The following is a 23,221-nucleotide window of genomic DNA, read 5'->3' on the forward strand; positions in this document are numbered from 1 at the left end:
AAAAAAAATCAGGCGTTATTGGGGGGCACCAGAACTTCTGAGGACCCCATGACATCTTCCTTCGCTAAGAGAGCTAGTTAGCTCTGGTTAGCTTATGTTATTCTTTAGTTTTTTCTTCTGTTTTATTCCTAAGTTGCTTGTCACAACCATGATGTGTCAACACCATAACTGACAATTTACAACACTTTGATTAAATTTTGTGAAATAAAAGCTTAATTTTAGTATACTGTAAAGATTTCATGGACCTGACGAGCTACAATATGACCTCCTTCAGAATAACATCATGTAAATTGATATAGTTTGGCTTTTCGTCAACTCTGTCAGATGTCAACTCCATCAGAGTTTTTGTAATTCTTTCAGTGAAATTGTTGTCAAATCTCACTTTATTGTGCAATTAATTCATTTTAATGTATTTTACATAAATTGTATTACTTCACATGTATCAAGTTTTTCATTTTACTCACTAGTTTGTCACCACCTCCAGTTCTGTGTCAACTCCGTCATGCATTGTCAACTCCGTCAGATGGACTTTTTGTTGTTTTTTGTTTTAAATAATATTTATTTTGTTTCTTGAGAAGCATTTGTCTGTAAAATGAGTAAAAATATCACTACCTGTCTATATTAAAAATCATTTTATATTTTTTTTTGTCAGATGGTGATGACAAAGTTCTGGGTCAGGTCGATTAAAAATGTAATTTAAAAAAAATGCAACTGGGAGCCTGCACCTTAGCATCTTTTCATTTCCTAAACATTATTTGTCATATTTGCATACATAAGGTTGAGAAATAATTTTAAAAAATGTGGGAAAATTAAAACCCATTTTGTCCCTATTCTCATAGGTTATAATGATTTTCATTCAGTCAGGACTTTACGCTGACTCTAGCCACACGCATCACAGGTAGATTCTAGTAAAGCATTGATTAATGCCTGATATTAAAAGTAGTTAACGGGACTTGTAGCCATTATTTTGTGCCCATGTAGCTGGACACCACCCAGGACGATGGAACCCGATCGAACCGTTATACCTAGGATTTCTGTCAGCTAATGTGTCTCTCAGGTTTTGGAAATGGCCCGACAGTCGGTTCCAACTCATGTAGTGTGCGCTGGGCATTAGACTAAGGAAATGAGGAAGGGACGGTCAGTGGAGAGCACCGGAGTTGAGCCTTTTTTCATTCGGTGTCAGCAACAGACAGAATAAAAGGCAGGAAGAGACGATAAAGCCGATAATTAAAATGAGGTCGATAGGTTTAATTTATCGTGCGATTAATTTATCGTTTATCGCAACAGGCCTATATACACATACATATATACATTTCAGGCTCTTAATGATTTATTTGAACTGTTCTTTTTCCACATTGCAAAATTATATGACATAAAACTATGAAATGTATTGCTAATTTCCTCCAATGGAGGCAAAATTTAATGTACAGGCTAAACAGTGAAGTCACACACTATTAACTTAATGTTAAAGTTTGTGTGTTTTTTAATACTTTTATATTTAGTATCCATTTAAATAGTACTGAGAACTTCAAATGATGTAATTAAAGTATAAAAAATGAAAAATGGATGGAAGGATGGATGGATGGATTGTGGAAGATTTATTGGATGCAGGATGGATGGATGGATAGTTAGTTGGTAGGATGATGGATGGGTGAATGGATGGTTGGTTGGTAGAATAATAGATGAATGGTTTTGTTGGATGGCTCGATGGATGATGTGTGGGTGTGATGGATCCATCCAACCATCCAGCTGCCCACCAACACACCCTTCTCTTCCCTCCATCATTCTCCCTCCTTCCAGACTCCAGTTTTCCCAGTCTCCATATTTAAATCCTGACCGCTGCAGAAATTCCTACCATAAACTCGTAGTGAACTTTTCTATTTAATGTTTTGAACTTGGCATCAAAACTCATTAGAACTCTGGAAATTTGAGAGTGGAAACGTGTGGAACTTTGTCATGAAAAATGCGTGGGAACCCAAAGGAACGCAGAGAAAAAAGACCAGCTGGATGGACGCTGCAGTGATCCTTTGTAATCCTAAAATTGACTCAATAAAGAGGCTTACGAACAAAAAAAGGGTACATTATTTTATTTCCCTCCAACTTATGGCAGACAGAGCCAAAAAATATGGAAAACAGGAGGTGATTTGTGGCCAGCCGCTGACGTGAGCCGCCTGTCAGCAAGCCCCGCTGACCTTTGCCAATAAATGAGGCAGAAATATACTGTTTAGACTCAGCGGCTTGACAGATGACTGTATTTGCATGCGTGTGGTTAGGGACCAAATGTGTCGGGGCTGTAGGGTGCACGGCAGCCCAGCACACTCTGCCTGTCCGTGGAATTTCAGCTGGCTCCCAACACATCCTGACCTGCCTCTTAGCTCCACCTCTTCCCAGTTCTGACATGCAAAGCTAAAACTACGAGAGGAAGCGCTTAACGTCATTGACCCATAACTGTTACTTCTAAGAGATTCAGATATTCTAACTTAAATTTCTTTTGCATCTTGAGGATCAAAATATGACAGCAAGTGGAAGGGTTGTTGGGTTTTACAGTAAGATTAATGACTCAAACTGGAGGGAAAAAATGATAGATTCACACAATAAATATGCATGACTAGATGTTCTTATTCCTACTTAAGAATAAAACACAATTTATTAGAATTAAAAATAGTGAATTGTAAAAGTTTTCCATTGGCTATTTTGATTAGAAAAAATCCCTCAAAGCATCACTCCTATTTTGTTTAAAACTGTTTTCTGTAGAGGAGCTATGGCTGCCTCAGACGGTGCTGGCCACCAGAGAAACCCTCTACCTGCTGGACGAAGATCACCAATGGAGGAAAAGCGTCTCGGTGGCACCTGAGGACAGCCAGGCGCGCAGTGGGAGCGTCGCCATCCTGGAAACTCTTCCGATCAGCTGCGTGAGCTCGGTTCTGCTGTGGGCCTCGGACCCGCTCAGGATGGACTTTAAGCTTTACGATGAGGTTAGTTCACCTGAGAAGACGACGGCCGCCACTCGGACTCTTCCACTTCAGCAGAAAGAAACGATGAAGAGCAAGGTCTACTGAGGTTGCAGGAGCATCCTTGCTTTCACTCTCAATTCTTTCACTTAATGTCTTTTTCTCTTTTTTTTTTTTTGGGTCGTCTTTCCGATTCTGTTGGTAATTTTCTTGAGTTCTGGATGTTATAAAAGCTCAAAATCTGTGTTGTGTTCTCATGTGTTTTTCTGCAGACTGTGAAACAGGAGAAGACGTGGTGCGTGCGCACGGAGAGTGCTGAGCTCCTCCAGGGCCTGCTGTCCTGGGTCAGGGCACAGTGGGAGGCTATGTTCGGAGTCAAGCTGCACATGGGTCTGCAAGACGAGCCGTCGTAATGGATCCAAACAAACAAAACAACAAAAGCCGGAGTTTTAGGCTTTAGTCCTATGCAGGTTATTGAGCGAGTCTGCATCTTTTGTTTTCTCTGCACTCAGTCTGCTCCCATTACGCTTGTTGCTTCAAGCCAAGAGCTTGGAAATGATTGCACTCATTCATGTGGTACACAAGCCTGTAAAAAAGCTCTGCTTGCATAATTTTTCCTCCAGGAAAAAGAAAAAACCAACATCTACAGTGAATTTTTCTACAGCTGAAATGAAGAGTGCCTTGTTTCTTTGTGAAGATGAGACGTCCTGGTTTGGCGATGCACGTAAATGCACGTCGTGTTTTCTGGATCACCTGTAGCGCTTTGCCAATGTAGGGCAGGTTCCTCCGGCTGGGATAAATGGCAATAAGACTTTAAATGCGTCCAGCCGTCATGCGCTCAACACGAGGAACGGCTAAGGCTCTCATCAAGGGAAACCTTTGACCCCAATTAGGGTGTCATAGTTGGTCTAAGTATAAATGGTCTTGTATACTGTTTAAAATGTAATCCACAGGTGTTCCAGATGTGTGAATTAAGAATTTATATTAAATAGATCATCAGGAAAAATCTAACCTAGCTAAAATCTAACTTAAGTTATGTTGTTGATCCAGAATGCTCACTTTTATTTTTGTATAAATGTGTCATAAATGTGTTTGCTTGGATATAAAAAAAAGAAAAAGTTGTCTTTGTTCATGTCGTTGCATGTCCTTGAACAATTTTGCTGAGTTGCTGTTGCAAATTTACAAAACAGACACATTTTATTTATTGATGATCCTGCTGATGGACTCATGATGGTGAGATTGGAAAAATAAAAAGATACCCGAAGCTGAAATTTCTCCAAGACGGACTAAAATTAAGTTCCTTTTATCCTCCTTCAACTGCAGATAAATCATCACATGTTTTACATTTTAATAGTTTTACTCTTCGTTATTTGCATGTCTGCACTTGCTTGCTGCAGTGTCTCAAAAATATTAAGGAAGCCACATTCCAAAATGGAATTTTTGTCTTCACCTGATACAACTTGTAAAGGTGGAGTTATTTTTTGCCTAGTTGATTATGCTAAAACGCTGAAGAGAGGCCTAGACAAGGACTTTTATTTAGCCATTTTCCTCATATTTGATTCAGCCTTATTTGTTGCGTTTCCGCTAAGGTTTGGGATAAATTAGGGATAGTAAGACTACGTTACTAGTCTTAGTAATGTAGTAATATCAAGGCCTACTGTCTAGTAGGCCTTGATGTGAATGATTTATGACCCCTAACTGACCCAGAGGTGAAGAACAACAACATGGACGTCGCGCTCTGTCTATAGAAGTGATAATAAAAGCTGTCGTCTATGGATGTTTGACACTGTTGTCGCATGATCATAAGACGAAGAAAGTTTAGAAAACTAAAGTACAGCTAAAAGCAGTGGTATTTTGGGGACCATTGACTGGACCCTTTGTCTAGAAGTCTGTTTGGGTGTGTAGTCTGAACCAGAAGTGGTGAGATGTGATGCGCTTCTGTGACAGACTTTCTAAACAATTAGAATTATAGCACATATATCATGTCAATGATGTAAAAATCGGACAAAAGCGACATGACCATTTTGACTGCTGTGAAAAAAAATCTGATCCGTTACAGCATATTTGATTTAGTACATGTGGAAGTGGCACAAAAGCGATTTTTTTTTTTTTTTTTTTTTTGGGGGGGGGGGGGGGGGGGGGGCATCGTAATTGGGCTGTTCATACTCCCTGATACGGGTGACTTCAGGCAAAAAATAAATTGGACTTCGATTGCATTTGCCTTCTGTGTGAATGTAGCAAGTTGCATGTGACGCTAAGGCTTATAGCTTTTGATAGGAAGTTAATAAAACTGAATGTTTTCAAAATTCTCTTAAATTTTCTACCAGTTGTTGAACAACAGGAATAATTATTGTTTGAGAAGGTGACATTCAAACCTGGTTGTTGCTAAAACTCAAGTCGTTCAACTCTTGGATCTTTTTTCAGGCACGTTATCACCACCACCCGGGTATGAGTTTATATGGTTTTGTGATTTTTATTTTTTTTTATTTTGCTTTCCTCTGCTAAACAGAAAAAAAAAAAATCATAAACCCTAAAAGTTTTGGGTAATCTTCTACAGAGGAAACAGTGGGTAAATAAAGGATCCACAAAACGAGTCTTGGTTTCTGAGGTCGAAACACAACAAAGATGTTCTCTTTGGTCATTTAGTACCAAATGTTTTTCTTTTTACCGGGTTCAGTCCAGGCTCAGCTGTTTGAAAGCCATATTTGCCCAGTCTGTCGGTGTAAATATTTCTTAGGCTGAGCATATGCTGCACACATGTTTCAGAAGACCAGGATCACCTTCAGTTCCAACCACGTGGTCGAGGACCCCTCGCTCTCACTCTCGCCGTCCCTCCACAAACCAGTGAGCAGCAACATACAAATGACTGGTCGTTACTTACCCGCGACCGGCCTGGTTTCAAAGTTCCCGGTGGTTTGATGCACACAATTAACAAGCGGCTCATTTTGCGGTTGATTTTTATCTCTGTGCAGGACTGAAGGTCGTCCATAGTTGAAGAATGCCGCTCTTCCATGTGGATGTGCGCAGAAGACCAGCACATTTCACACCATAGATGTTCTTCCAGGTTTCGCAATGGTTTCTTTCACACCAGCACTTTCATTTAAAATTTCATATTTTTCCGTAATGGTCTACGTTATGATGTACGAACAGGAAATGGAGGAAACCGACAGGCTGCTAGTGAGATCTGTAGATTGTAATTGTTCGGAACATTTTTGTGTTATAATATTTTGATTTTAAAATTTATGTTGTAGTTACAATTTTTAGACTTGAATTAGTTCCCATGGTTTATCCAATGTTCTTCTTAGTCTCCTTCTTGAAGGCTAGCCTTTGTGCATAAATTAGCCTGTGTTCATTGTTAACTAGTCTTAGTTTGGTTTGCCTTACTTGACATTTTCTTTTCAGGACTTTTGTCTAGATTTATTATTATTATTATTATTATTATTATTATTATTATTATTATTATTATTATTGCAGAGTATTAGGACCAAACTATTACGAGAATAAATTTGTAAAATTAAGACAAAATGTAATGAGAAAAAAAGCTTTAATAGTTCACCAGCTCAGTGAGTCCATGTGGTTCTTGCTTCAAAATAGACACACAATTGTTTTAAAGTCCTTCTTCTGATAATAATTTGAAAAAAAAATTACATTGAATTATAACCTCACAAAATGCTGGACATCCCTCATTTTACTTTTTTATTGCTGTGTGTAGCATTTCTCATAAAATTACTACTTCATTCTCTTATTATTATTCCTTTGTTCAGGTAATTTTCTGACATAATTCTCAAAGTAGTACATCTTTCTCAAATTATGACTATTCTCATTTTATGAGAACTTTATTCTCGTATTATTATTACTTTGTTCTCATAGTATTATGGCTGCATTGTTGTACAGCATTCTTGTTGTATGTAAGATTACAACTTCTGGTAATATGATTTTATTGTCATAATAAAATTTTATTCCTATTTTATTATGACTTCATTGTCATGCATTAATCTTGCAATATTGTGACTTTATTCTTGTATAGTTATACCTACATTGTCGTACAACATTTTTGTAATACATGGTAACATGGCCTTTATCTCATAATGTTATGACTTTATTCTCGTACAACTTTTTGTCATAATATGACTATGTTAAAGTGATTCTTTTGTCCCAATACGCCATTATAGGTTTTTCTCGGTTTCTCTTTGCCAGCATTTTCTTTTGGGCCCTTGTTGCCAGGTTTTTGAGATATTTTCTTTTTTTATGGATTTTTAAAAAAAACAAAACTATTTTTGGACAAAATAGTATTTTTTTTCTTTGCACCTTTGTTCTTGTGTCTCACTGTTTGACACACCAATTGAGAAGTAGACTGAGAACTCAAAGCATCACATCAGTTTGCAATCACTAAACAGTCTGAGTTGATTTATAGCGTCTTCCTAATCAACATTGCAGAGTTCATGCAAGCTTTTGTGAAAAACATTACACACAGCAATGATCATTTTCCTTCTTTGTTGAGGTGTGTGAAGAGTGGAAATTACAGCAGTCTAAATGTGTTATTTTCCTCCCTGAAAGAGAAAAAATAGCTCTCATTGAAGGCACATAAAACCAAGTTAATGGTGAAGCATACTGTACATCATTAATTCCGCTTTATGGCTCTGATCTGGCACCATTTTGTTCTCCCACATGCCCACACTAAGCCATGCATTTCACAGTTTTATTGTCTTTCTCCATGTGGTAAGTGTTTCTTTTGTGTTTTCTGCTTTTTTATTGTTTTTGATTATCTAAATAACCGTTCCCGGGCCTCCGTCATCCGCCCAGGAACAAAGTGGAAGGGGGGAAATTCTGCCTTTTTTTTTTTTTTTTTTTTTTCTTTTGATTTGGCTGGCTCTGGTGGAATTAATGATCCTAAAAACTCAGCATTGAAAAATCCATGAGTCAGACTGATTGTATGCTCCGAATTTGTCATTCACTTTTATGTTTTTAGGAGGAAATAAGCAATCTGTGTCGATACTAAAACATTACCGCAATGTGTGTTTGCTGTAAGGAGAAGCCGCGGTCTGCGCTGGTGGGCAAAAATCAAAAGTACCTCATATCAGTCAGTCCTGCCCTTAATGATGCAGCTAATATTCTCTCTGCAGGGGTCTAAGGAGGAATTTTTAAGCCCTTACAGAGCCTCGCACGACCCTGTCAAGATCCCACAACAAATTTGTGGGCCTGTTGGCTCACAATTTCCCTTTTTTTTTTTTCTTCTTCCATAGCTCCCAGCATACTGATCTAAAGCCAAGGTCTGCAAACACAAAAGAGATGCAGGTGAATAAGTTCATGTTTCACTCAGACCTTATCAGAGAACCGAAGGATTGATAGTCCGACAGGAAGCAGGGCTGCTTGGCCCAGTGCAGACATCTGGCCTGGTTTGACTCCTCGACGCCTCCTCCAAACATTTCAGGTTCTCTTTCTCAGTCTGGAGCACTACAGCTGCGCTGTGCATGACAGCAAGAAATCTGTTGTTTTTGTTGAATGCCAGAGTCAACCAGATTGTTGGACGGTGGGGCCTCCGCGTGTAAAAGCTGCAGTCACGCAGTCCTCCGTCAGACCGGACGGCTGCCAAGCTGTGGTCCAGGGCATAACATCAACTCCTCCACATACAGACGGATCGAATGTTACAGTACGCAGTTCTTTTCTGTGGAAAATGTTCTTATATGATGACTTTGGTTATTAATAGAACCAACTTGGCTGACCTTGATTAAAGCTTGTCTGGAGGAATTCTTACCCACTCTGCTGTTCAATTTGGCATGTGAAAGTTCATCTGACAGGTTTGGACTTAAGTCTAGACTTTGATTGGGCTGATTTCTTTATTGATCATTGTCCTGCATGAGCTTAAAGTCATGAGCTTGATACTTTTTCACAGCCCTGTATTATGATCCATCGAGATGGATGTAGGAGCTGTAAAGTTTTGATTTGTAAAACTTTAACGGGAGGTCCTGAACTCAACACTTTGTTGCTCAGCCGGCATTGCACCATCACCGTTGTCTCATACAAGTCCCTGAATGAACTATCAAAGGTTATGATATGTACTCTTTGAGTCAACTCCCCGAGCAATTTGGAAGCTGCAGTTTATTGAATATTTTGTGCAGGCCATTAAAGCTGGAGGACAGACTGAATATTATACACAACTTTCACTGTGTGTAACTCTTTAAACGCAGCAAAGCAACTCAACAGCCTCCACAGTTGTTATAAAGTTGAATCATAAATCCAAAAGTGAACATTACAACCTTCATAAAACCTGGATTTATTGCGGGGCTATTGTAGCCTGTGGATTCGCGATGATGGCAATTAAGTGTATATATTCGGACATTTTTTAAATAATCAAGCATAACAGCAGTCTGTTCGGCCTGTGCAGTGTTTCATTGGACAATTACTGTTGAGCTCACAAACCTGAAGAAAAGAACAAATAAACAATGTGACAAAGCAGACGTAAAAATGACCACGAAGGGAAACCGAGGATTGTTAGCAAGAATTAGAAGTGATGTTAAAAACATGCCAAATTGCTATGAAATTAAAGGAATTAAAAACAAAAAAACATGAGAGACTCTAACTTAAAACATCTATTTACCAAAGCCAAAAAAGAACACATAAAACCACCACAAATAAAACTTTTACAAAGAGATGGGCAGGAACAATAAATCAAGAAAAACAACTTAACTGAGACAACTGAACATCAATAAAACCAACAAATTACATGTAGTATTCTTTTAAAGACACTTGATATGAATAACTAAAACAAGACATCAACAGTATGCTGAAGACTGCATTCTCTTTTCAAACAACATGAAACAGAAATTTTTGTGAAATCAATGCAACAACAAGGAATCTAATGCAGTACAATATTGCAGGACAGAAAAATGAAATTAACACAATTACAAAATTATTTAGCAATAGCTAATTGCTAGAAGAAAATAAAGTTGCTGGTTGTTTTCCATTTACAGAACCAGAAATATAGAAAGGAGGTCATGTTTCCTGAAATATAGACAAATAAAATTAGAAGATTTAGATTTGGGACTTTTTTATGATTATATTTTCCCATAATTCACGAAAGAGGGAAGTTGCAAAGAAGATAAACATATTTAGACACAAGTCAAAACAGTTTGTCTATGGGTTAGAAATCAAAACAAAAATGTACAAAAAAGTTTAAAGAATTTCTGAATGGTCCTGAGCAGACAATTTTCTCAAGTCGCAAAGTGACGAAGTAAACACAAACAAACCAGAACAGCCTAAAAAGTAAACAGACGTAAAAATTAAGCAACATTTACAAAGCAAAATCACCAAACAAGCTGTTTGTAGCAGTGATGCTAGAAAAAAACTTATTAGCTGTAGTGCTGTAGCAACATGTGGGTAGTAGCGAACTCTAAATCCCGACGTCTTATCTATTTACTTACAAGCTAGCATTAGGACTGCACCACAGCTAGCAGCTGTAGGAAGTCAGAAGAGGTAAAATGCTATTGTGTGACTGATTCAGGTTAAAAAAAAAAAAAAGAAAAAAGCATAGGAAGTTCTAAATAAAAATAATACCACTGAAATAGCTTTTATTTTTTATTTACTTTTTCATATCAGTATCTTCCATCTTTAAGTTAGCATTAGGAGCGCCACACAACTAGTTGCTATAGAAACAAAGTGGCTGTTTAAAACTAAAATGAACTGTTGCTTTAAAACACAATCCATTTATTGAAATTTGCATTATGGCAAACATTTTGAAAAATAATTAATACATTGTAGTTTGTTTTCTGTTTTTTTTTTTTATTTGGTCTTTTCCACATATATTCTAATTATAATAAAAAAATATATGTGTGGTTTAATTATTAATCTTCAAAGATTTAAATTAATAAAATTGTCTTAAATGCGTGTTTGTGGTGGTTTGGAAGCAAAAATGTTTTGTCCTACAGTTTGAAGCTTCTCAAATCCTCCACTGTCCCAGATTGGAGACCTAAAATTACACGGTGACACTTGCACTGCATCTTATGAAACATGTAATGGGATTCTCATGGTCCTTTTGTCGCGAGGGCAGAACGGTAGTCAGTGTCGCGGATCTCATGTTTCACTGGAGGGGCCTCCTTCTTCTTGAATGGGGCCGAGTTAGGTGGAGGAGGGTGAAGGAGGGCAGCGAGGAGCCTCGAGGAATCAAAGATCTCTTTTTTGTCCTCTCGTTCGGGACCCCGACACATGGGGTCAGCGCGGGCCGCATGCGTTCTTAGCGTAGGCTGGCTCGGACGTCAATGAGAGAGAGAAAGAGAGAGGGGGCGCGCGAGCGAGCGTTAATTAGAAAAACCTGGTGAGGCAATTAAGTGAGAGGAGAGAAGTCGCGCGGAGCTGGGGCGCACACGGTGAGTATTTGGCACCAACAAACTGTTTAGTTTCCTTCACTGTTCAAGTTAAAGCTCGCTGTGGCGTTTTAAGGTGTAGAAAGTTTACTTTTCACAGTTTGGGTAGTTTTTAGTGGAACCGTTTCACGTTTTTGTTTTTTTTTTTTTTTTTTTTTTTTTCTCGTGGCGAGTTCTGGGGCTGCGCGTGTCATAGAGCGGTGAGTGTTTTCCAGTCTCAATGAAAAAACTTACTGAATATTTGTCTTAGGTGACTGCGTATCTAATTGGGGTGTATAATTACAAAAAAACAGCAATATCTCTAACTAGTGCCTTAAGCTAGTCTGGTACTTATGGCTTTCCTTTTTAAGACAGCGAATTTTTTTTTCTTTCTCCCACTAAAGCTTGGCAGCACTTTGTTTTCCTCATGGAATGCCACAATTTCCAAAACATCCAAGTCTGACTCAGCAAAGCGTGTTCATGCTTCTTGGAAGTTTTCTTTTTTTTCTCTCTTTTGTACTTTTCAACTATTTTTCATCGTGGCGTCTTTAAAACAGAGCAGTCACGAAGATCTTAAAAAGCTGCCTTTAGGATGAGTTTTGTGGATTTAAACCTTATGGCTCACGCCACAGGGGGAAGTCATGATGGCCATAGATTCCTGGGTTGCTGCTCAGACTGCATGAAATGGATTTCAAGTGTCCTCTCTCTGCTCTGTGAACCCTAAGAATTCAAGCTTTCTGGTTTTGGTTAAGCAGGAATGTTAACTCGCCTTTTGCTTTGTCCAGATCTTTTGCCCAAATTTCTCCAGTCTACCCCCACCCTTCTTGCATACCCACAATATCCTGGAGCAGAGAGACTCCTGAAGCAGAAAAGCCATTAAATCACTGCCTACACTGGCAAATGAGCCACTCTGAGAAGTTTTGTTTGTGCTGGTGGGAGGTGGCAGCGTTTGCATTTACTCTAGACTTTTAGTCCTGTACATTGGTGGATGGTGAGCTGTTGGCACTTCTGGAGGTAAGGGGCTTTTTGCTCTTTTGGAGAGTAAACATTAAGTTTGAAACTTCTAAATGGACAAATATTTTTATACATCCAAACATTCTTCAGATGCAAGATGAAATCTCTAAAAAGAAAATGAACGCATCCTTATCTTCCAGCTTGCAGCAAACTCAGACGGTTGAGTTCAAGTACTCCTAAATGCTCCTAATGTTTTGCTTGATGGAACCAAGGTGAAAACTTCTGTTTAATAAGGGTCATCGGCGTTGCTGAGATCCTCTGAAATCGACTTAAGTCTGAATATATTCATGGCCATAGTGTTGGACTTCTTGGATTGTTTTGAAGAGGTTGAGTAAACCTAGATTTTTGAATTAGTCTTGAGGTATTGTGAGATATCTAAACTCAAATCATTTGTTCCCCTATAAACCGCTGCCTTTGGCATGTCTTTTATTGTTTTATTGGAGGTGATTTGTGAGAGAGGTCACTGAGCCCCTGTCCTGTTGGAAGCTTCTGTTCTTTGGAAGTCTTGATGTGAGATTTCACCAACCATTAGCTTGTTCTTTTGGCATATTCTTGTCTAAATCAGACAACTACTTGTCTGTGTAATCTACATCTCCAACTTTCCTTTTTTAGGTTCAGTAAGTTGAAATTCTTCAGATTCTCTTGAGTCTTTTGCATGACAGAAATGGTGGAAGCCTCTTGGCACTCATTTGTCACCTTTTAGCTCTTGCATTTGGCATGCTTTCCCATTTTAATTGTATGTGTCAATAGTGGTGAAAGGCTTTGGGGCTGTTCAAAACCTTTAAAAAGAGAAAATATGCTTTTGGTCGACATATTCTCCAAATAAAAATAGGCTTAATATCTGAGGTGTTTTTTCTTAAATGGAGGTTTAAAGAGAGGAGCTGCTTTGGTTTCTGCCAGAAAGGCTTTTAAATTTTATCCCTTACTAGAGCTGTGCGTAACCAGCCATTCACAGTGAGTCAGATCAGGTCATTTGAGGCTAAATGCATGAACCACATGATTTTTTTTTTTTTTTTTTTTTTTTTTACATTTTTAGGACAAGACAGCTACATATGAAGGATATAATCATAGTCTGGGGAGCAAAGCAGATGGTACTGTGCAGCTGTGCTTGTTTCTGTCTCCAAATTTTCTTTCAAGGTCATCAAGGTGCTGTTTGGTCAAACATCTTTGCACGTTCCCACAAGCAAGAACTGGCATTTACTGGGGCTTGTTTGAGTTAATGACACGATGTCTCTGCAAGTAGGAGGCTTGTAGGTCTGGGTTTCAAAAACCATAATTTCCACAGACTGTTTTCATTGCTTTAGTCTCCTGGAAGCTCCAGATTTTTCCAGCCGGCACCTCAGGTTCAGGCAAGTCGGTTTGGTCAATTCGTCATCTGAAGGTGGGAGTTTGTTTCAGAGTGAACTTGACGAATGAAGCCATTGTAGCTTGGCTTTTTTTGTAGTGACTCATTGAAACATGGATGTTTTTTTTTTTTTTTTCCCCCTTCTTCTGAAAGGAGATCTTCACCCATGTTGGTGCTATTCATCTTGCATGGGAAAAGACTTTCAATGAACATTGTACAAACTTTCAGTTTAGTTTGAGAAGTTGTCTTCCACTAATCATGAATCACTCTTTCTGTAAAGTGAAGTATGAAAGTCCAAGCTCTGTTCTGTTGTAGATTCTGGCCATGTTTAGGGTAATTTAATGACATCATTACAGGGCTGTAAGGTGGTAAATAAATTCCTGAGTATGTTCATTGCTTCAGTACAATAATTCTTGCCGTCCAAAGCCACAGCAGGTCTCTTGGATGCAGTTTACTGGTGGGCTCTTGGATTTCTTTTGGGATTAAGCTTTGTATGCCAGTTGGTAGTGAGACTGTGGGTTTACTAAACTGCTACCAGAAGTTTTTATGTCCTAACCAACAAGATTAATATGTTTAGTTTTATAGAACTTTGAGGAAAACAAAGCACTTGGCTTAATCTCTTATCGGTCATCGTTGTTCACTCCGTATACATTTCTCTTAAAAAAAAAAGCATACAGATGTGTAAAGCTCAAAGTTTGATGTTGTTTGGGGTATTTTATAACCCCAATTAAGGGTGTCTGAGTAATGGCATTGCTTATAAATCTAGCTGAGTAATGGTTGGGAACAAATTCTTTGCTCCGTTATTCATGTGGTCTATAAAGTGTTAGAAAATGGGGAGGGAAAACAACAATTTGTTTCCAAGTACTTTTGTTGTCCAACAAGACGATTAAAACCCCCAAATATTCAGATTTAAGTTTTATAGGCTGGCAAAACAAAGCCAGAATTCTCAGTTAAGGATCTTAAAAAAATGTGTAGAGACAAATGGATTTTATTAGAATAATTTTCCAAGGCATAATTTAGAAAAGCAACTTAAAACCAAAGAACTGGGTGAAAATAACTCTCTCTCATAAACTTCAGGGGTTTCTCAAACTGAAAACTATCTGGAAACCTTCTGACGCCAAGTTTTAGAATCTAACAATCCAAGAATAAATCTGATGACTAGAATCAAAAGAACAAGGTGTTTTTTTTTCTTCAAAAACAAAAAGAATAAACTAATGTATCAAAGCTATGTACATATTTCTAATTATAGGTTTAGTTTTGGAGTCTGGTCAGAATTTGAGATTGAGACTAAATTTATTGACCAACTGCAATTGGTCACTTACAATTGAACCCCTTTTGATTTCAAGTAACTGGTGTCATAGGACATGTGTAATGCTCAAAACCCCAATACTAATTAGCAGAATTTTTATTTTTTGAGAATTAAATATTGGATGGCTCTAAACTTTGAAAACAATATTCCTTGTTTTCTTTGCACAATTCATACTTTAGTCTTAGCTCTTTTTCAAAATCTAAGTGGTGAAATTTTGGTAGAGAATGCATGGGTGGGATGAGGAGTTAATTATGTAACTGAAAGGTTACATAATTAAGGTTTGAAAGGTCTTATTTACTCAAATTTCAATTATCCAATTGTACAAACTGCAGACTTGTATAACTCTGGTCACCATTCTATTCTTTAACCAGAAAGTTAAAGAAACAACACTTTCAAGCTGAACTCCAAATTATATTAATTGGGTTGAGAGGTCAGGGCTATAAGCTGGTCATCAGGTTCTCTGTTGGAACCCCGTTCAGTGGGAATGGGTATTGTCCTCTTGGAGGACAGTATTCAGTCCCTAAGATATTAGATTGTCATGTTGGGGAAATCTTGATCTTGCTTCAGTGAATTCCTTGAATGATGAGCCTAGTGGTGTTTCCCACTGAAGGGATCATCATCCAGCCTACCAGCAAAAGTGGCAAGTTTTTCATTGCTGGAAACCACAAGTGTTTAGCTCCAACTATGGTGCCATTGTAGTAGAAGTAAACAGTGGTTCCAATGGTCTGAAATTTATTTTTCAATAGCTGTTACAAATAGTCTACAATAACACAATTTTCCTCTTATTTCAGTTCATAGATACGTGATGCTAATGTGAAATTGGGTACTGGCAACAAATTCGCTGAAGTGGTAGTTCTACATACTGTGCTAAAGGATACTTGAGTCTTGTGGTCAGTTTCTCTACACCCGGCTGCTTTCATTAACACTACTAAACTGCTTTATTAAGCCACTGGTGTCAGTGGTCTCACTTCCTTTGTGCTCAACAAATCTGGGACATGAAGGTTGGCTGCTTAACTCTGTCTTGGAATTTCCAGTTTTCTTTGAATGTGAGCAGTTTTCAGAATTTATCCAGTTCTTTTGCTAAGTAGACAAGTAGTATCAGGTCTGTTGAAATCATAGCGATCAATCACTGTAGTAAAGAGGGGGCGGGGGAAGACCAATCACATGCTTTTTACTTTGCGAGAGCCTCAGTATAAGTTCTCCTCACTTTTTTGCGTGGAAGTATATCAGGTCAATGAACATCTGTTAGACATGTTAAATCTTGAGGTCTTGATACAAAAGGGTTGACTTTTCAGAAGGAACAGTAGGTATTAAATGCACAAAGCATGTTGCATCAGCTCTAAATGGGGTCATACTCTGTTCTCTCTTGTAATGTTATACACCTAGAGAAGGAAGCAGAACCTGCACAAAGCATGCTAAACATAGTTTGTTTTGTTGTTAAAACAAACTATGTTAATATTCACATTAAAGCATTGTTTCTCCCTCAGATCTGACTTAGTGCTTTGGTTTCCTCGGCACCATGAGTTGGAGCTTCCTGACACGTCTGCTGGATGAAATCTCCAACCACTCCACCTTTGTGGGGAAGATCTGGCTGACTGTACTGATCATTTTCCGCATCGTGCTTACAGCCGTTGGTGGCGAAACCATCTACTATGATGAACAGAGCAAATTTGTTTGCAACACCCAACAGCCTGGATGTGAGAATGTGTGCTATGACGCCTTTGCGCCGCTCTCACATGTCAGATTCTGGATCTTTCAGGTAGCCTGTCCAATATAAAGGAGTTTACTCGCTGCTCCTCCCGCCCCTGACCTGTGCCTTTTCTTTCAGGTGATAATGATCACCACTCCCACAATCATGTACCTTGGCTTCGCCATGCACAAAATTGCTCGCATGGATGACGTGGAGTACCGTCCCATTCGGAACAAAAAGAAGAGGATGCCTATAGTCAGCCGCGGAGCGGTGCGGGACTATGAAGAAGCAGAGGACAATGGAGAGGAGGATCCGATGATTGCTGAGGAGATTGAACCGGACAAGCCAGAAAAAAAAGAAAAAGGCAAGTCAAGAATGCATTTAAGGAGACTGAATACCTTCTTAATGGGAGGGAAGGTTCTGGGTAAATGGTTTGGCTGGTATAGGCGCCTTGCAATTCAAATGTGGGTTCAATTTTGATTTGCTCCTGCCAGAGGTGTCGATGTGCTCCTGGGCAACATCTTTGCAAATGTTTGAAGTTGGATCCAGTGTAAAATGCTTGGCGTTAACTAGAAAAGCATCAAATAAATTCAGTCTATTTATCATTTCTCTACTTTTTTCCTGTTGCTGTGCAGAAACGAAGCATGATGGTCGACGACAAATTCTGCGTGATGGACTTATGAAAGTCTACGTATGCCAGCTGCTGTGGCGTTCTGCCTTTGAGATTGCATTCCTCTTTGGCCAGTACTTCCTCTATGGCTTTGAGGTGATCCCCTCCTACATCTGCACCCGCTCCCCATGTCCACACACGGTGGACTGCTTCGTGTCCCGACCTACTGAGAAAACCATTTTCCTCCTGGTGATGTACGTCGTGTCCTTCCTCTGCCTTTTCCTCACTGTCCTGGAAATCCTCCATTTGGGTGTCGGTGGCATCCGTGACACGTTCCGCAGGCGTGCCATTCTTAATTCCCGGCGCACTCCACGTCCGCCTTCGTCCCGCTCCTTACCCACGGCCCCGCCAGGATACCACGCCACCATGAAGAAGGAGAAGCTAAAAGGAGAGCTGAGGGACTTGCCAATGGGCGATTCGGGCCGAGAGAGCTTTGGAGACGAGGGTCCATCATCCAGGGAACTGGAGCGGCTGAGGAGGCATCTGAAGATGGCGCAGCAGCATCTGGATCTTGCATACCAGGCAGATGAAGGAAGCCCCTCACGCAGCAGCAGCCCGGAGGTGAATACAGCTGTACAGACAGCTGCTGAGCAGAACCGTCTGAACTTCGCACAAGAAAAGCAAGGAGAGTCGAGCGAGAAAGGTAATGATCACATGTTGAGTTGGACCAAGATCAGTTCTAAGACTGAGCACAATTGGCAAATATATCAGAGTAATTGGAAGACATTTTTATGTGCATAATTTATATTGATGGAGTGAACACTGATTCAGAGGAGGTAGCTTAGAACAGCTAACTCTTGAGTCCAGATTTGATGAAACTTAGTTGCTGACTGTTTCTGTTTTTGTTCCTTCTCCCAGGAATACATGCCTGAGCGTGCTTCCTGCCTCAGATGTCTTGAACTCCCATTCCTACTGGCCTTAAATGTTGGAACGGGAGGGAAGCACACATGAGAAAAGCAGTCGTACCACTGAGGGAGACCTAAGTGTGCGTTTGTATGTGAATGTGTTTGTGTGGATGAAAGATTTGTGCCTTTCAGTATTGGTGGTCAGTGCAAAGCAAAGGAACTGCTGACAGAATCTGTGTGATGGTAAACTTGAAAGCCTGCCACATGTGGAGTTTTTCTGCTTGCCAAACCTAGACTGTGCCTTCAGTTAAGCCCTGATCTTTACACATATCCTGTTTATTTGTAGCCATGCAATAATCCTCATCCAGCTAAGACCTTAAAGCTCCAAACTCCTCTGGCTGAGCCAATACTTTGTGCTTTTTTTTTTCTCTCGTTAACTGCCACTGAATGTTGAGGCTTGTTGTTCTTGGATTCCTAAACGGCACAGCCTCAGGCTATGTCAATTGCAATCTGCAGTATCTTTTTTTTTTTCCTTTTTGCAAGATTTTCTTAACCCATCCTGGCCAAGTCAACAGAACTGGTACATAGATGTGTTTGAAAGTCCAGTTGGCCAAAATGTATACCTGGGCAATGCTTGAATCCTTAATTAATGGGAAATGTTTTTCATCTAAAATTTCATTTTAACAGCTTTCAGCTTAACAAGTAGAATGTAGAAGAGTTACTCCAGTGTGTTCAGAGAAGATGAACGTTTTCCTTTAAAGCTGCCTAACGGTCATCCTGATTAGGAAACCGCTCTGAACGGACTGGAGCCATTTAACATGTTCAGTTCAATAGATTTCTGATCTGTAGCTTTAAGACTTCAAACCTTTCCATAGCTTCATAGTTACCTTTACAATCCTCGGCTGCAGACTGATCGTTCCTGTATGATATCACTTCTCGTTGTTGCAAGAGACAACATTCCAGTTTTGAATATGGTACTCCTTCAATGATTTATACTTTGACTTTTTTCCTATTGCAAGTTTTGTAGATTTTTTTTTTGTTGTAACTGTAGAGATTATTTTGTCAGAGTAAATAAATATATTTGAGTCAATTCTCTGGTCCCATATGTCTGTTTCTCTCTGGATAAAAGTCCAAATGAGTAAGTGGATCAGCTCACTTGCCTTAAGTAGTTAAGTGAACTTTGGCTGACAAATTCTTTTTTTTTTTTGACTTTTAATTTGAAATGAAGCAAATTATGACCTACAGTGACATCTAGTGGGCAGATGGGAGGAAAGCGACACCATTTACTTCTATTTGAATCAGGTAGTCAATATCCACAACCAAACTTGAGTAGAAATCACCAATTTGAAAATGACATGTCATAAGCTATAAATGTGCCTGACAAATTTACTGTCCATGGGGAAAAAAAGCAAAATTTATCCCTTTAAAATTAAAACATTTGTAACCTGTGACTATACCGTTTCATTTTCAGAGATTTCTATTGGGCTATGTCTCAACTCCTCATCCTGAGGAGAAAGGAAGCGGAAAAAATGCAGACTGGATCACCGTGCTGTGACTGTCTAAATGCCTGCTTCTGACCTCCAGAACGAATCAGTCCAGTCATCACCATTTTACATTAGCTTTTTAGCCTTTTGATATTACATTTTTATATATAGAATCGATATTCATGTTGGAATAGTATAGTCTTAAGAAGGTTAAGTTAAAATTTAACTTTAAAAGTTCATGCTACAATTTGGTCTTTTTGAAGAGAACGATCTAAATTGTTCTTCCTTGTGGTCAAAACACTAATTAGGATGCAGTTATGAAGTTTGCAACACAAAACACTTGCCTTACTTGCTGTACTGTATGAAACTTCATCCATTTGTTTTATAAATTTGATTTTTTTAAAAATTGAGCTCAGAATGACTTGGAAAAAGTTTTTGTTTGACCAGGTGTTTTATCCTCATCGATCCATTTGGACAGACTATATGGACATTTAATGTTAATGTCCATTTAACATTAAAGTTTTGACAAAATTGACAACTTTAAATGGCTGCAACTCTATGCTTTAACATCCAGTCTTTAATGAGGCTCTACTCAAAGCTAAGTCTCAGATGAATCCTCTGCTATACTTAACCTGCAGTTTTATTTATATAACAATACTTATCTTGCAAGATGTAATTTAAGTGTAACCAGGTAGCTGTGTGTTGAAGATTTTATGCATAGGTCCCTCTTTAAATGAGATCTGGATCTCAATTGGGTTTTACCTGCTTAACACAGGAAATAAAACGGTTTACTAAACCGATGACACCGATTTTTTTTTTTTTTTTAATGGCCAATATATGTTGGATGCAACATTGAGAAAAAAAACTAAACATTGCATAAGCATTTTTTTTATTACTCAACACCCATAAAAACTGAGAAACCTAAATATTTTGTTTATAAAGTATTTTAATATCTTGTTCTGTCCAACGACTTTCCCCTTATAAAGTGACCGGCCAGACAAACCCCCATTCAGCCTCTCCTTCCCTCATGTTCAGAAACAGGTACACTCCTCAGGCATGATGTTGGGCAGGGTCTCGTATTTGAACGAGTATCCGCCGTCAGACGTAGTGGTGATCCTTAGGGACCTCATAGTCCCCGGAACCGGAGCGCAGCATTGCGCCATGCCCAGCAGGGCGGCCGTCCGGCCCCGGGCCGAGCAGTTCCCGCGGCAGTAGAAGAAGGTGAGTACCTTGGGGTGAACGATCCAGCTGTCCCAGCCCAGCTCCTGGAAGTTAATCTCCACCTGCTCCCTGCGGCAATCCCCGAGCTGGAGCCTTTCATAGGAGGGCCGCTGGAGGAGGCGGAGGGCAGCGGGGGACCAGGGGATGTTGACGGGGGCCGCTCTGGGGGAACGGACAGGCACTCTGGGCTGAACGTGGAGGTGGAGAAAAGGCGTTTTATCTGGGTTCATCAGGCTGTGCTGATCTGAGCTCTGGAGCTGAAGCAGAAAGGGGCCCTCTACCACAGGGGCCAGTACGCTCTCGTCCAGGTCATAGGTGGTCCAGCCGTCGGGGCTGAGCACTGCGGGAGCCCGGGCCGCCTGGAGTCGCCGCTGCCCCGAGGTGAGCATGAACAGCGGCGAGGCGTTCACTGTTGGGCCGGCGTAGAACCAGAAGTGAGCAGACGATACTACGGTGTCCTGGAAGGGAATGGACGGCTGGAAGCGATACGACGGTGTACTGCTGCAGTTTCCTCTCCATTCTGCATCAGCTAGGATCCAGGAGGGATCTGTTGGAGGAACGGAGGGAAGAAATGAAATAAATATCAGGCTTTTACTGACATCTGGTGGCCTGGGGTGGCATAAAAGGTCTAAATACAAATCAGGCCTGTCTGAAAGGTTAATTCTGTCTACAAACATGGGAATATATCCGCTTTTCTGCTGAGACTTGATAGAAATGAACATAAAGTCACTGGATACATGCAGCTGCCCACATGAACAAGCTCAAAGCCTTCTGGAAAAAGGAAAAACGGATCACTAAACACCAAGTGATATGAATTTATACCCAATGTTTATATCTGATGAAGCACAACCATGACATCACAGAAAATCTGTGAAGTTAGCTGATATATGTATTGATGGAGGTGACTGGCTGTGTGGGTAGAGTAGTTGTCTCGTGATCTCAAGGTTGTATGTTCAATTCTCTTGGACAAGGCACTTAACCCCAAATTGCCTACCGATTTGCATATTGGTGTATAAATTTGGAAAAGCTCTATATAAGTTCAGTCCATTTAACATTATTTTCTTCTGCATCTTAAAACTTCTAATGTTTAATTCTAAACTCAACATTTGAGCTGGTAAATTCATTCTAATAGAACATAAAGAATTATCACCTGGACTTGGAAACAGAATCACTTCGGATCTGTCTTGACCCAGGCTGCGTTGCTGACTGACCCGTACCGCTCTGCTAGTCCTTGGAACCCTCGCCTGCCACTGCCTTGCCTCTGGCTTTGCTCCTTCCCGATTTGCTCTCTGTGCAGCAAGTACCGGAGGCTCCAACAGGCCCAGACCTTCCAGAACCCGCTCTCTGAACCAGGACACCACCACCCCTCTGGGCAGCTTCTCCGTGCTACAGACCTGGAGCAGACCTTGGATCCAAAGAGTCCCCAGAATGAGGACAGACCAGGACACCATGTTGAATATGTAAGACCGTCTCTGTTCACACGCTGTTGTTTGGGCTCCGCTGCTATCTGTCTGCAGGCAGGAGCTTTCTGTCGCTAAACAATAGCAAAGAGTGGCCTTGAGCGTTGAGAGGTTACACTATATTTGCTTTTCAGCTGAGTTACTTTTTTAGATGCCTTCATCATCCTTTTACTGTATATTAGTAAGATTATTGCTTTAAGCATACATTTGATCACTTTTTAAAAGGTTAAAAAAAGAGATCCTATATAGGTATTGTACAAAGGTTTTTCATTTTATTATCAGCTTTTTGAAATTCAGATTTCTTGCAATCTAGTTCAGGAAACAATCTGCTGATGGAACATATATTGTTTTTTGAACGTGGAATTACTATTTTAACATAATTTGCATACAAATTACAAAAACTATCTGAGGCAAAGTTCAAATATATGGAAATACTGGAAATAAGAGCTGTGAGTAAAAATGCCTTTTGATGTGAGAATTACCTATGTTGCTGAACAGCGACCTTTGTGGTCATATTTGACCATATTCTTCCTTGACCTTGACCTTTCACACAGATCAGAAAATAATGCTATATATATATATATATATATATATATATATATATATATATATATATATATATATATATATATATAGATAGATAGATAGATAGATAGATAGATAGATAGATAGATAGAGAGAGAGAGAGACCGACCAAAGACTACCTGATAAAGTGACATGGTTTTGTTTTATATTCTACATTTACTTAATTTTGTGAGAGGGTTTTTGTTTGCTTTTTTACTTGGTGACGTTTCAGCCAAGCTTAAACTGTCATTGGAGGTTGGGAACCAAATGAAGGTAATGTACATTTGAAGTTTTGAAATAAATTGACTGATAAATGTGAGCAGCATGCC

At 39.5% G+C, this 23,221-nt stretch overlaps 2 protein-coding genes and 1 long non-coding RNA gene across 5 annotated transcripts; 2 read left to right on the forward strand and 1 right to left on the reverse strand.

The window, feature by feature from the left end:
* The first annotated feature begins 1,643 nt into the window (after window positions 1-1,643).
* On the forward strand, window positions 1,644-4,227 carry LOC106959203 (uncharacterized). The gene is made up of 2 exons (XR_001427298.1): window positions 1,644-2,975; window positions 3,224-4,227. It is a non-coding gene; the product is annotated as an uncharacterized LOC106959203 (long non-coding RNA).
* A 6,828-nt stretch (window positions 4,228-11,055) lies between these two features.
* On the forward strand, window positions 11,056-18,508 carry LOC106959196 (gap junction gamma-1 protein-like). 3 transcript variants are annotated; one of them, XM_015051592.1, is made up of 5 exons: window positions 11,056-11,314; window positions 16,446-16,717; window positions 16,787-17,012; window positions 17,284-17,961; window positions 18,177-18,508. In XM_015051592.1, exons 2-5 carry the CDS (start codon window positions 16,478-16,480, stop codon window positions 18,188-18,190), a joined length of 1,158 nt encoding a protein of 385 aa, XP_014907078.1. In that variant the 5' UTR covers window positions 11,056-11,314; window positions 16,446-16,477; the 3' UTR covers window positions 18,191-18,508. The 3 variants fall into 3 exon arrangements, with proteins under 3 accessions (XP_014907078.1, XP_014907077.1, XP_014907079.1); XM_015051591.1 differs by lacking the exon at window positions 11,056-11,314 and adding an exon at window positions 11,321-11,511; XM_015051593.1 differs by lacking the exon at window positions 11,056-11,314 and adding an exon at window positions 11,364-11,387.
* A 2,037-nt stretch (window positions 18,509-20,545) lies between these two features.
* inha (inhibin subunit alpha) lies at window positions 20,546-22,893 on the reverse strand. The gene is made up of 2 exons (XM_015051594.1): window positions 22,019-22,893; window positions 20,546-21,415 (listed from the first exon to the last, which is right to left on the reverse strand). Exons 1-2 carry the CDS (start codon window positions 22,317-22,319, stop codon window positions 20,679-20,681), a joined length of 1,038 nt encoding a protein of 345 aa, XP_014907080.1. The 5' UTR covers window positions 22,320-22,893; the 3' UTR covers window positions 20,546-20,678.
* Window positions 22,894-23,221: the final 328 nt, after the last annotated feature.

The sequence above is a fragment of the Poecilia latipinna genome, unplaced genomic scaffold (genome assembly GCF_001443285.1).
Source record: "Poecilia latipinna isolate Pla-1442-1.1 unplaced genomic scaffold, P_latipinna-1.0 Scaffold1055, whole genome shotgun sequence".
Lineage (NCBI taxonomy): Eukaryota > Metazoa > Chordata > Actinopteri > Cyprinodontiformes > Poeciliidae > Poecilia > Poecilia latipinna.